The following is a 13,893-nucleotide window of genomic DNA, read 5'->3' as shown; positions in this document are numbered from 1 at the left end:
TATTTCTTTAAGAGAGTTATTTATGTCCTTCTTGAAGCCCTTCATGAAGTCCTCCATCAGCATCATGACCTGTGATTTTAAATCCAAATCTTGCTTTCCTGGTGTGTTGGTGTATCCAAAACTTGCTTTTGTTGGAGAATTGGGTCCAGATTGTGCCATATTGCCTTGATTACTGTTAGCAACATTCCTATGTTTGCCTTTTGCCATCTGGTTATCTCTGGTATTAATTGGTCCTGCAGTCACTGGCTGGTGATTACCCCTCCTGTGTGCCTGTAGGCCTATCTCAGCAACCCTGGGTGACCTGCTTTCCTCTGGCACTAATTGCTGTGGTGCTGCCGAGCTCCTGGATGCAGGTGGAGTCTTGGTGTAGTGTGTCCCGAGCGATCCTCTACTGTGCCTACTCATCTATTACACAGTCACAGGAGCAAATATGGCAGCTGAGACCCACTCTCTTGTAGTTGTATTTGGGTATGTAGGTCAGTGGCCCTGATCAACTCTGGATGCAGACTGTGCTGGCTGTTTTCTCCATGCAGCTGGGTGTATAGCTGGATTCCTGAACCACTGAGATGGTTCACTGTGGCAGGGGATGTTCCTGATCCAGATGTGGAAACCAGAAGGCTCCTTCCAGAGGCCTCCATACAGGATCCTCTGATCTGCAGGGCCGGTCTCACCTGTGCAGGCTGCCTCCTCCATGCTGGCTTCTGGGTGGATGTCTGTCTTCCTGCGCCACTTGGAGATGGCATGCTGTGGCAGAGGAATGCTTCTGCCAGAGGCCTCCATTCAGGACACTCAGATCTGAGGGCCAGTCTCACCTGTGCAGGCTGCCTCCTCCATGCTGGCTGATGGGTGGATATCTGTCTTCCTGTACCAGTTGGAGATGGCGTGCTGTGGCAAGGGATATACCTGATCTGGAGGCCATGGCTTAAGTTTTTATTCTACCAACTATATTGCTTAAGTCTTCTTGGATTTAAAAATTACAGGATTTATAAATCCTACCTTGTGACTTTATTGTAATGTATATTCCTGAGACTAAGGACTATATTTAAACTGTTGTGATTTATTGTTCCAAAATGATATAACTGTCTAGATAATTTAGAATTCCTGTAATGACTTTAGAATAATCACAGAGAAAGGCTTTTGTTCATCTAGAACAAAATATCAGAATATAATGCATGATTTATTATCTTTTTTCCAACTTGGCATTTGGATTATAATGAAATGGTTGTGAAGGAGATGAAAGCCCATATAAGGACAGAGCACCAAAGTCGTGGTCAGAAGACTTGGTGGAGTCAGTTCCCCTACTTTTACCTTTTCATGGGATTTTGTCATCATGAACTTTCTTCATAGGCTTGCATGGCAAGCCCACTGAGATATATTTCTGGCCCAACTATCATAATGTTTGTCTTTAAGTATTCAGTAGGGGAGATCCAATGTTGATGTGAATATTCTTATGTTAACTTTTAATTGGAATTTTTAAAAATACTAGATTCTGGGAGAACTGCTTTTCTTTGGTTAACATTGAAAGGACAGAAAAGGTGAAGTTTGAAATGTATAAAGAATTTTGCAGGAAGCATCAGTAGTAATAGACACACTCAACAATAAAAAGCAAAGGCAGACTGACCAGCTACTCAAGTTCTTTGCTGCCAGAAAGTGTAATCCACCCTGGGGGAGGGATTTTTATCTTCAGCTTCTCCTTCCTAGTAATGCCCTCACATAACCTATAGATCCTATGGTTTACAACAAAAAGTACACATTACAACTCCCAAAGAGTGACCCATTACGTATTTGCAATGAAATGCCAGAATTTATTAAAGATACACATATGGGCTCAACTTATCTTTGATTGTCCATAATGCACTTGATCTTTCCTTAGCTTGTGTAACTACCTTTTTTTTTAGTACCTGATTAAAAATCCAAACTATCATTTTAGTATTCAAAGATTACTTGTATAATGAATCATTTCTCTTACTATGACATTTGATTCAGGGTATAAAATGACACTGCGAACCACTTCTAACAGCTTTGGAAAACACAACCTTTCTATAAGCAGTTGTTTTTATTTTTATTTAGATTTAGCCTAAAGGATAAAGAACTCCACTCCTGAAATCAATCATACTAATTCTCCATTCTACAAACAAGTTCCATTTTTCCCCGATAATTCAAATTCTTCCTCTTCCTCTTCTATCCCTGGCCAAACCAATACGGGCACTCTTACAAAATACAATGACCCTCTTATAGGTTGATTTGATTGATTCCTGATCTTAAGACTCAATATTCTAAAACTGTGACCTTGTTTGGTAATAAAATGTAGGGTGGTTTGAATAAAAATGCCCCCACACGTTCACATATTTGACTGCTTAGTCATTGGTGAATAGCACTATTTGAGAAGGATTAGGAGGTGCGGCTTTGCAAGAGGTCAAACTTTGAGGTTTCAGAAGCCCATGCTAAGCACAGTTTTAGACATATCTCTATGCCTATAGATCAGATGTAGCTCTCTTATAGTGCTCTGGTGTTTGCCTGCATTCTGCTATGCTATCCACCATGATGACAATGTACTAAATATCTGAAACTGTCAGTGAGCCCCCATTTAAATGCTTTTTTTTTTTTTTTTTACAAGAGTTACCTTGGATATGGGCAGCACTAGAACAGTATCTAAGACAGACACATTACAGAGATAACAACTTAAGATGGGGTCCTACAAGGGTCAGATGGATCTGTGTCTTAGTCGCTATTTTCCTTTTGGTCACTGAATTCCTGGCAAGAACAAAATTAGGGCAAGTTTTATTTTGGTTAACTATTGGATCATCATGGTGTGGAAGATGTGATGACAGATATGTAAAGCTACTTGCTCATTTCATAGCCAATTGGGATAAGGGAGAATGGGAATTCCTGCACTCAGCTAAATTTCTAGCTTTCGCCCTCTTTCCTTCTTAATGATTTTCTTAATTAAATATGTCTTCAACAGTCCCCCTTTTTCTCTTTAACTACACCTATGCCTCCTACTCACTATCTAATACACAGCCTCTTTTTGAAAATCACTCTTGATATACACAAGAATAAATATATAAATGTTGCCTGCTAGGTCCAGTTATTGTAGCCTATGCATTGATGTTTGTAGGGATGGCTACTTGGTATTAGATAGCCAGTAAGAAGGCTCGTCCTGGGGAAGACTAATTCCACCTCTCTCAGCTGTTGTTCATTGACCACAGCTTTTTATTTAGAGAGCTTTTTATTTATTTAGAGCCATGTGAGACTACTCCATCCCATTGGCATGTCAGCAGATGTCATTCATTTGGGTCTTATTTGAGCAGCCACATTGTTGAGATTTCATGGATGAGGCTTCCCTGTCATATCAAGAAGACACAGTCTTAATAAAGACTTCCTGGTCCTAAGGCACTTAAAACGTTTCTACCCCTTCTTCTGAGATATGGCCTCAGTCTAAGGTATAGGGTTGTGTTGTATCAAGTGGGGCTGGGCATCTTCCTGTCAGTGGCTACCTGCATTTTGACAAGCTATGGCTTTCTAGTCTGGTCCTTTTCTGTTGTAATAAGAAGCTTCTTTAATAAACTGTGAGAGCTGTACTTATCTCTGGATAGAAGGATGAGTATTCAGAATGCAGTTAGGATTTGTACTGGTTTAGGAAAGCAGTAGTAGCATGTTCACCAAGATCCATGTCCTGACTTCTCACATAGCTTGTGAAGTTTTCAGTTGGCATTTCTCTCCTGTTGAGCTGACCTTGAGTCCAAATAGACAGTTGTTGATTACCAAGAAAAAAGCACCACTTCTGTACCTTTGAAGAAAACTTGCCATGTTGTAGTTCACTGACATTAAAGCTAGTTAGGATTATTGACTGTTTTCATCTCTTGAGAGCTTAAATAACACTCTCAGGTATTGTAACAACTACTTCTCAGAGTGGAGGCTTCTGTGTCAGATGTTGCTTGAATTCTCCAAGTCCTAAGTTCAAAACCCGTAGTGTCTTCACCAAAGGAAACTTACCTTCAGATCCTAGGAAGCAACCAAAAGGCATCTTCTATTCAGAATCTGACTCCTTACCTACAGTGAATGGCCTGATAAGCCTAGTTTACCCCAATCAGGAGATCTTGGGATGGGAATCAAGGTGGGATGGAAAGAGCAAAATAGTTCACAGGCTGCCGTGAGCATGTTGAAAACAGATTCTAGGGAGGCAGCTTCAGTGAGACAGCGCTTTTAATGAGGGGATCAAAGGCTATTTAAACCTCTGGAAGGTGGGTAAAACCTTTCAAATTAAGTGTATATCTTTGGACGGGGCCAGTGTGCTGAGGATGCATCATTAATATAAGGAGGAATTCCAGGTGCTACTGGACATGACCTTATAAGGTAAAAGGAATTATAACCTGGCTACCTGGCTATGTGCCCTAAATGTAGGACAAATTTGGGGGCACAGGCTAAAGCACTGGAACAGGTAGCCATGGTCAGGAAGTGATTGCTGCCAATCTGAGGATGAGATTTCAAGGACTTGGATATACCTCAACCAAATCTTGCTCCAGGCCTGTTTCCTTCAGTCCCAAGCTCTCTGGTCCCACAAAAATCAATATTCTATAATCTTTGAGAGAGTCTTGGAATCTAGTGACCAACACATCCAAAGAGGATTGCCGTGCCTTGTGCTTGAATATTTCTATTAGATAGCCTATGGCTCTTGGGGGAGACTTGTAACCCAGTGACATAGCTGTTGTAGTCTTTGTCTTTCTCTATGTCTCTCTCTTTCTCTCTCTATCACTTACATTCTCTTTCTCTCTGTGTGTTTCACTGTGTGTGTGTGTCTGTGTTTGTGTGTGTATGTGTGTGTGTGTGTGTGTGCTTGTGGGTTATACCTTTTTATGTCAACATAAAGTAATGCAACTCCTTAAGGTTGTTGCAAACACTTAATTTTTCCTACAAATTCTCTTTCGTTCTGTATTGTCCCCCCACTCCCTGCTCAAATTAAACCTCTCCCTATTTTTCCCATTTTCCTGTTCATATGGCTATGTGCCCTAAATGTAGGGCAAATTTGGGGCACAGCCTACAAGCATGTAGATGTATCACATGTATCCTGCTAGCCCCTACTACTCACATCATCTCCGTTTACATGTTTGTTTTGTCTGGTTAATCCAGATTGATACCAATTGAATAAAAATGAGTTTTTGCACTACTCTACTCTCTCCTGAACACAGTTCATTTAGACAAAAGATAGAGAGGGACATCAGAAATGAATAACATCACACATCCAATGGACCTAACAGATAAATGCAGACTATTCTACCCAAGTACCAAGGAATATACATTCTACTCAACCACCCAGGGACTCCTCACTAAAGTAGAGCAGATCCTAGGCTACAAAACAAATTTGAGCAAAAATGAAATAAGTCCATATATCCTGTTGTAGCACAGTACAGTAACACTTCAAATCAACAGCAAACAAATCTCTAGTTGGTACAAAATTCATGATGATTAAACAACTCATTGCTGGATAATGAAATATTAAAGAAGAAATAAAGAGAAAGGTAAAAATTTGCCTACAATTCTTAAGTGTACTACTCCCAGGGTCAAGCATATTCAAACCACCACACCCCTCTATAATATCTCACCACATTTAACACTTTCTGTCCTGCTTTTTCCTTTTTATCTTTTACAAAAATCTGCATTCTACCATTTTATTGAAATATCCTTCCATAATACCTCGCTAGAACATTATCTCCTATGGGTAATCCAATTTAAATATATATCACTTAAGAGTCAATATTACCATCCAAGTAATACACAACATGTGGCATTTGTCTTTCTGAGTCTTGTCAAATCCCTCAGAACGATTATTTCTGGCTCCACCCATTTACTTGTAAAATTCATTTTTTCATAGCTCAAATCCATTGTTTATATGATCCACATTTCATCTTCTTTGCAGAAGTTATAGGGCATCCAGTTTGTTCTCATATCCTGGCTACTGTGAATCAAGCAGCAAAGAACATGAACAAACCTGGATCTCTGACATAGGAAAATGTCCTTTGTGTATATGCTTTGGAATAGAATCTGAGTCAGTGTTTTATAGCTATAAAAAGACACCATGACCTTGGCAGCTCCTTTTAAAGAACACATTTAAGTGGAGCCTGCTTATACTTTCAGCAGTGTAGTACATTATTGTCTTGACAGAAGCATGGCAACACAGAGGCAAACATAGTGCTGGGGAAATTGATGAAACTTCTTTACCTAGATCTGCAGAAAGCAGGAATATTCTTGAGCTGGGCTTTTGAAACTTATAAGCCCACCCCCACAATAAGACTACACCTCCTAATTCTATCAAATAGTGCTACACCCTGGTGACCAATTATTCAATTCTGTGAGCCAATTGGCAACCTCATTCAAACCACCACAAATAGTACAGCTGATTCCTATGGTAGATATGTTTCTAGGAATATTTTCAGGAATATCTGTTCTGATTTCCATAGTGACTGTACATGTGAATCCATGTTCTCCTACCCCATGCCAACACTTGTTGTCATTTACTCTACTGATAATACCATTCTGACTGTGGTAAGATGGAATGCCAAAGTGATTTTAATTTGCACTTTTCAGATGACTAAGCATATTGAACATTTAAAAACATATTTACTGTCCATTTCGTTCTCTTCATTTTAAGATTCTGTTTAGTTCCACAGTACATTGGAGGGGTGGTGTTTAAGACAGGGACTCTACATATCCCTGGCTGTTCCAAACCTTGTACTTAGACCAGGGTGTCCACAACCTCACAGACTTATTCTTGCCTCTTTGTTCTGAGTGCTGGTATTAAAGATGTCCACTGCAATGTACAGACATAGAACATTTTGAAATTTTTAAACTTGAAATGTTTAAATGTTTAACATGGCAGGTTTCCTGGTATTTAGGTTTTTATACCGTCATATTGTTTTGAAACTCTCTGTTACATGTACACTTGTGAAGATTTCTCTTTCATCCTATAGGCTGACCCTTCAATTGATTAAGAGTTTCTTTTGTTTTTTTCTATTGCTGTCAGGACACATCTTTACCAGAACAACTTATAAACAAAGTATTTAATTGGGACTGGATGCTTACACTTTCAGAGGATGATCCATATCTTCATGGTTCGGAGAATAGCAGCAGGCAGACAGGCAGGCATACAGGCAGGCATAGCAACAGAGAAGTAGAAGAAATCACATCTGATCCACAAGGTGGAGGCAGAGGACAGAGAGAGAGAGAGAGAGAGAGAGAGAGAGAGAGAGAGAGAGAGAGAGAGAGAGAGAGAGAGAGAGAGAGAGAGAGAGGTGGGAGGTAGGGAGAGGGAATGGGAGAGGCTGAGACAGACACAGAGTGAAAACAAAACAAACAGTGAGAGACTCAGACAGAGCATTAGATTCAAGACAGAGGCAGAGACAGGGACTGGCATGAGCTTTTAAAACCCCAAACCATACCTCCATTGATATACTTCCTACAGCAAGGACATATCTCCTAGTGTTTTTAAAACAGTTCCATGAGCTAGGTAGCAAGCACACAAATATATGAGCCTTTGAGGGCCATTTTTATTCAAACCCCTCCATTTATGATACAGAAGATTTTTTTTTTAATTTCTCAAGTTGAATATGGGAGGTATTAGAGAAACACTGTTGTGTTTCAACTACTGTTGTTCCACATGATCATCCACAGAGCAGTACTTCATAACTGTAGCTAAATTCATGACTATAAAGATACAACATGGATACCTTTTTCATCATGACATTGGGATCCACAGAGTTTAACACACTATACACATCAAAAGCACAATTCCCAGTGTAACTATGCCTGGCTGGGAACTAATTCTGAGACATAAGTCACATGATACTTGAAGAGGTCCATTCCCACCTGATATTTCTAATGTTATAGGACTGTGAAACACACATGAATACAAGTAAGTTCTTTTGAGAGAAAAATTAGAGATTATGTTTTATTCATAAAATCACATTAATTTTATTCAATACTAGCTTAAAGTGGGGAGTCAATGTATACAGTATATAGACTTAGCAAAACAGCAAATTAAATACAGCAACACAAGAATAATAAATAAATACCAAAAGTTCAAATGAAATAAAAGAAAACTAAATACCCAAAACAATCAAAATTCTAACCAAAAACCAAACGTAATAATTAAGCTAAGCAGCATTTTACTGCTACAGATTTTAATCACAACCCTACAGCCTGTTTTTGCTGGCCTTGGAAAATTAGTGCAAAGGCAGTCAATGACGATAAGAATCTCTTCAAGATGAAAGTAGGTATACCTCATATTTGTGTGTCGGGGAGTTGCTGATGGAAAAGTCCTTCTAAGGCTATGCAAGGTATTACTCCTGTGCAAGACATGTGACAGATGATACCTCAAACTCTTTCAAGTTCACATGACTGATCACTGTGGAAAAATTCTTGATGACCCATCAGGACCAGCAAAAATTGACCTTCTCAGGTTCCTCCTGGATGCACAGAAGATCTTGATGTCCCTCAGCACTTCTCTGAAACCTTCCAGACATGCAGTCTTGCTGGACTAGAGGCTAGACAAAATAAAGGCATTATCACATATAAAACGGCAAAAAGGAAAAAAATGCAGCCCAAGATGGCCGTGGTTGCAGGGATGAGATGCAGTGGTTGTTCACTTGCTTTCCACACTCAGTGCTCCTGGTGAAGAGTTGTGTCTGAGGGAGATCTTGACATGGTCTGAGCCCCGTTTGAGCTTCAGTTGGAATATTTCAGACCTAGAGGAGGAAGAGAAAAAGGCCTGCTGAGAACTTGCCATGTCAGCTCTCCAGCAAACACCAGGTTTACTCAGCAGCGCAATGCAGAATGACTTTCAGCTGAGGTCATGTCCTGGTTCCCCAAAGGAAAAAGGCCGAAGTGGACCTGGCCCTGGATGTTTTGCACAGCTTTAAATGTTGCTTGATAGGGAACTGTGAACTACACACTGGGTGGACTTGAAGTAACAATAGTTCATGCATAATATATTGAAATATAACTGTGATACAATGTCTGAATTGAACATTATACACAAGTCCTTCTCACAAGCCTACCCAGCATTGAAGTAAAGGCTCTTATTATATCTACAGTGATAATACTGCCTGAGTTCCACAGTGAAACCATATATCTGTGAAGCCCCAGAGAATCCATCTCACAGGAAATGCACACTGAAGAGATACTATAATCAGCAAGTGTGTACTGCATGCAGATCTTCCAAAGAGTAAGCATTGAAGTCTAAAAGGGATATTGATGAAGAAAAGAAGAGATACCTCTGCTACATTTATGGCTCCTTTAGGATTATTTGTTGGGAGACTTAAGGGACAAATGTCTCAGGTCATACCAGAGAGCTCAGAAGGGAAGAAGGAGTTCAGAATCACCAGAAACTCCATGGACCACAAATATTTCATGGGCAGAAGTTCTTTTGAACTTTATTAGAACCGTATTCTTTGGTTCTCCTACCTGCTGACTGAGGCGGAGAGGCATGAAGAAGGACAAAGACTCCTCCCACCAAAATAACACAGTTTACAGGTAGAGGAAATTGGTTCCTGTCAAGTCATCTCAGAGACATCAAAATGATGCTGCATCATTTCAGGCAAGCCTTGCACACACACACACACACACACACACACACACACACACACACACACACACACACAGAGAGAGAGAGAGAGAGAGAGAGAGAGAGAGAGAGAGAGACAGAGAGACAGAGAGACAGAGTGAGAGAGAGGGACAGAGATAGACAGACAGGCACGCGCGCGCGCGCGCGCGTGCGCGCGCGCACACACACACACACACAGAGAGAAAGATACAGAGACAGAGTGAGATAGAGGGACAGAGACAGACAGACAAACAGGCACACACACACACACAGAGAAAGAGACAGAGACAGAGTGAGATAGAGGGACAGAGACAGACAGACAAACAGACAGGCACACACACACACACACACACACACACACACACACACACATACATAGTCCTGAACACCCATAAGCACATGTATTCACAGATAGAACTGTACTTGATTGCTGAAACATGTTTATGTTCCCAGTTAATGATAATATGAGATTATCAAGGATACTATAAAGGCATAAAATAAATCAATTTGAATTGAAAATAAAAGGCTGGAGAGGTGGCTCAACTTTTAGAAGCACTGACTGGTCTTCTGGAATACCTGAGTTCAATTCCCAGCAACCATGTGATTAATGGGTTACAACTGTCTTTAGTAGGATCCGATGCCCTCTTCTGGTGTGTCTGAAGAGAGTGACAGTATAGTCACTCATACATAAAATAAATAAATCTTTTTTTTAAAAAAAAAAAAAACCTTGAATGGGATAAAAGCATAGTAGGCATAGCCTATAGACAGTTCAGTCAATAATGTGCTTTCTATAAAAAGATAGAAATTTGTGGTACTGACTTCTTAGCCAAAACTGCTTAGCACCTTAAAGCTGCACAGTAGGCTTGGTTCCCAGCAAAGGCACATTGGACAGAGGTGGACCAGCCTGTTTCTGCCTCTTATTCCCAGTTCCTCAGTGGTTCCAAAGTGAGCAGCACCTTCCAATAGGCCCTCCATTTACCATAGCCTGTGGTACTTTGGAACCAAAGCGAAGAGCCCAGTAAACTAGTAAATCTCCACAACCAGAATGCAGAGTGAATCTTTTCTCCCTGTAAGGAGATTATGTCAGGGGGCTGGAGAGATGGCTCAGCGGTTAAGAGCACCTGACTGTTCTTCTAGAGGTCCTGAGTTCAATTCCCAGCAACCACATGGTGGCTCACAACCATCTGTAATGGAATCTGTTGCCCTCTTCTGATGTGTCTGAAGAGAGCAATGGTGTACTCATATAAATAAATAAATAAATAAATAAATAAATAAATAAATAAATAAATAAATCTTTAAAAAAAAGGAGATTATGTCAGGGATATTTTGAGGAAAATGAGACTGATTAGTTCACAGCCAAATGGTGGCATGTATTATCATACCGGCAATAGTCCCTATAAAGGCTGAACTACAGTGTAATTTTTACTCCTTGACTGATGGGCAATTCAATAGTTTCTAGTTTGGGACTGCTATTAAATATACTCTTAAAACCATGATATACCATTATTTCTCTGTGGACACCTACTTCTGGTTCTGGAATTGCCAGCTCATTGGGCATTGCAGTTCAACTTCCAGAAAAGCTGTACATGGCATCTCAAAGGGATACACCATTTTACACTATCAGTAATGTCTGGGGGTATTCATTTCTCCCAGCACTCCTTGAGAAGATTTTAACTCAGAACAAATGATTTTGAATAATAGCAGTTACAGAGGGCTACAGACAGAGCTGAATCATTGTGATTCAGACTATCAAGAGTCTGAGGCAGCCCTGTTCTTCCACTTCACCATATATATGGCCCTTTGGCTTGGTACAGATGCAGCACCAAGGAACTCAATCATTCAAATTATAATACCCTGGACAAACTCTATGGACAAGGAAAAATGAGTCAAATTTAGTCAAAGATGGAAAGAAAATGGTAGTAGTTAATGAAGAAAACAAACTAGGATGCTGAGACGATGCGCTGAGCCGCCTGACCTTCCAGTGCACAGGCAGGATTCACCAAGAGCAGACAAGGGACACAAAGACTAAGCCAGCCTTTATGATTCTCAGACACATAGATTTGACAGAGCAGCCTCATTCATGTCTCCACGTACCACAGTCCTTTGTTTTCCTACAAATTATTTCTGTACACATAAATACTTTTTCCTCTACAAACCTTGAAAATCTGACTTTGTACCATCTTGTCTCCTTATGTTCTAATGAGCTAGGTGGAGAGGCATGAGGTTGGGCTGTTGTGTTTGATGTTTCCCTGATGCAAAATTAAATGGCAGAGGACTTTTCTCATTAAAGGTGTTTTCTATTATTATTTAAAATGTTACTTACCAAGTGAATATATGAATCTATACATACAAATATATACATATATGTACAGAGACAAGTGCATGTCTTCACACACATGCACACACACAAATACCCCTATAGAAGAAATACATTAGTACACACTTGTATATGCAGGCAACAACAACAAGGACCTATCATAACTCAAATACCTGACATAAATACCATAACACACACTTGGGCAAAAGCACAAACACATACACACTACACCCATCTCATACACAAATATCAATAAAAAGACTGCTATGTTTCAGCACATTTACTGTCACTTGAAGTAGTGGAAGCTAAGCTGTATACAAGGCTCTTAGACAAACCAAGGTTGTGTCGCCCAGCCAGTACTTATTTCCTTGTCAGGAACTTTTTCCATGCACATACTTGCTGATCCAACAATTATGTTGTAAGTTCTGTAGAGACAAGCTGATCCACACAAGATTCAAGGTTCTAACATAGAGGGTTCCAAGATCATCTTCAAGAAAACTCCAAGATGAAGCATATTGTGCTCTCTAAACCTACCTTGGCTACTTCTCTGAAGACCCTGGTATTACCAATTAACACAGTTCACCATGGTTATTATCCAGGAACTTTACAACACATTATAGTTCATGCGTTTAAAAAAGTCCTGAATGTCAGTCAGAAGGAGGCAAGTGAATTAACAGGCAATGATTTTTCTGAAAAGCAACACTCTACAAATCTGTGGGAGGGAATTTGTACTGAAGAAAGCCATGCATATGATATAATCAGCAAAATAATATCAGCAGAGGGATGAAACCTAGGATTCTGTGAATCCTCCTGGTGAAGCCAGTAAGAGACACCATGAATTTCCAGAGAGTTATTTAGGGCAAGGAAGGAAAAGAAGTCTAATTTTTAATTTTAAAATATTTATATAGTTTGACTTTTTGTTTATTACTAATGACTTTAATTAAAATAGAGTTAGATTGGGGCCTGGCCTTTTGTCTTAGGAGGGGTTGTGGCCCAAGACCCTCTGAGGGAGGAGCCACAGGGCAGAGCAGAGGACCTGTTTCCTAGATAATTCCACAAGTAGCATCCTGAGGCAGCACTCCATACCTTAGATCTGGAAGGGGTTGCTGTCAGGCGTGCAGGAACTCCTCTAGAGTGACAAGCTAATGGTGGCCGACTGGGGTAGGAAGAGAGGGTGAGGCAGGAGTGGAAGATGCCTGGAAAGCCCCTGATCCCAGGGTCTGTGTGGCCTCTGCCACAGCTGATGCCATCCACAAGGTAGGGAGACAAAGAGCACTGTGTGAAGGTCCCAGGGCAGTGGAGAGACCCAGACATGGAACTTCAGGAAGACACTTGATCTCTGGGGCTACTGGATTCTGAGGAGAACCCAGGTGGGGTAGCCTAGTGGTCCCTCAACCAACCACACCGATTTCCCACCAGGCCAGGCAGCCAACTTTTGTGAGCCTTGAATGCCTGAATTCGTGCCCCTTGACCTCCAAGTGCCCCACACTTTCATGTTACAATGAGAGGCTGGTGTTCAGGTCCCTAACGGTTCTTTCAATAGGACCACCTAGATCCTTGGAGCCATGATTTGTCTCATGTCTGCAGCTAGCTGTTGTTGAAACCCCCTATTGTGTGCCACGTCCTGCTCTGGTTACAACAATACTGTGTCTGCCTTGTGGTTCTTCCTCACATGGATGGGCCTCCAAACCCAGGGTCTGGAAGTTGTCACATATGAGGAAAGGATTGGGAAATTGAATCTGAGGTCACATGGTTAGATTTGGGAAGGGTGGGCTGAGCTAAATATGAAGTTATTCACTTTTAAGTGTTGACAATATGGTTTCTGATTGTTTAATAAGGCATTATTGGGTTGAAAACCACACCTGTGGGTTACATGGAGCCCAGGTTTGTTGGGTAAGACCTATCCTGGCCCACCAACACCCTCCTTCCGCTTCCTGGTGATTTCAGCCTGATGAAAAGAAAGCTCATGAGAAGGAAC

The 13,893-nt window shown here is 40.7% G+C and overlaps 1 protein-coding gene across 1 annotated transcript in view; it reads right to left on the bottom strand.

The window, feature by feature from the left end:
• Positions 1-8,638: 8,638 nt before the first annotated feature.
• The window catches only part of LOC127690775 (uncharacterized), a 42,611-nt gene continuing 37,356 nt past the window's right edge, over positions 8,639-13,893 (bottom strand). The window contains exon 7 of the mRNA XM_052190299.1: positions 8,639-8,741. Coding sequence (XP_052046259.1) covers positions 8,639-8,741 — 103 coding nt within the window. The remainder of the gene's footprint in view (positions 8,742-13,893) is intronic.

The sequence above is a fragment of the Apodemus sylvaticus genome, chromosome 8 (genome assembly GCF_947179515.1).
Source record: "Apodemus sylvaticus chromosome 8, mApoSyl1.1, whole genome shotgun sequence".
NCBI classification, from domain to species: Eukaryota; Metazoa; Chordata; class Mammalia; order Rodentia; family Muridae; genus Apodemus; species Apodemus sylvaticus.
This window is presented reverse-complemented; position numbering and strand designations above follow the sequence as displayed.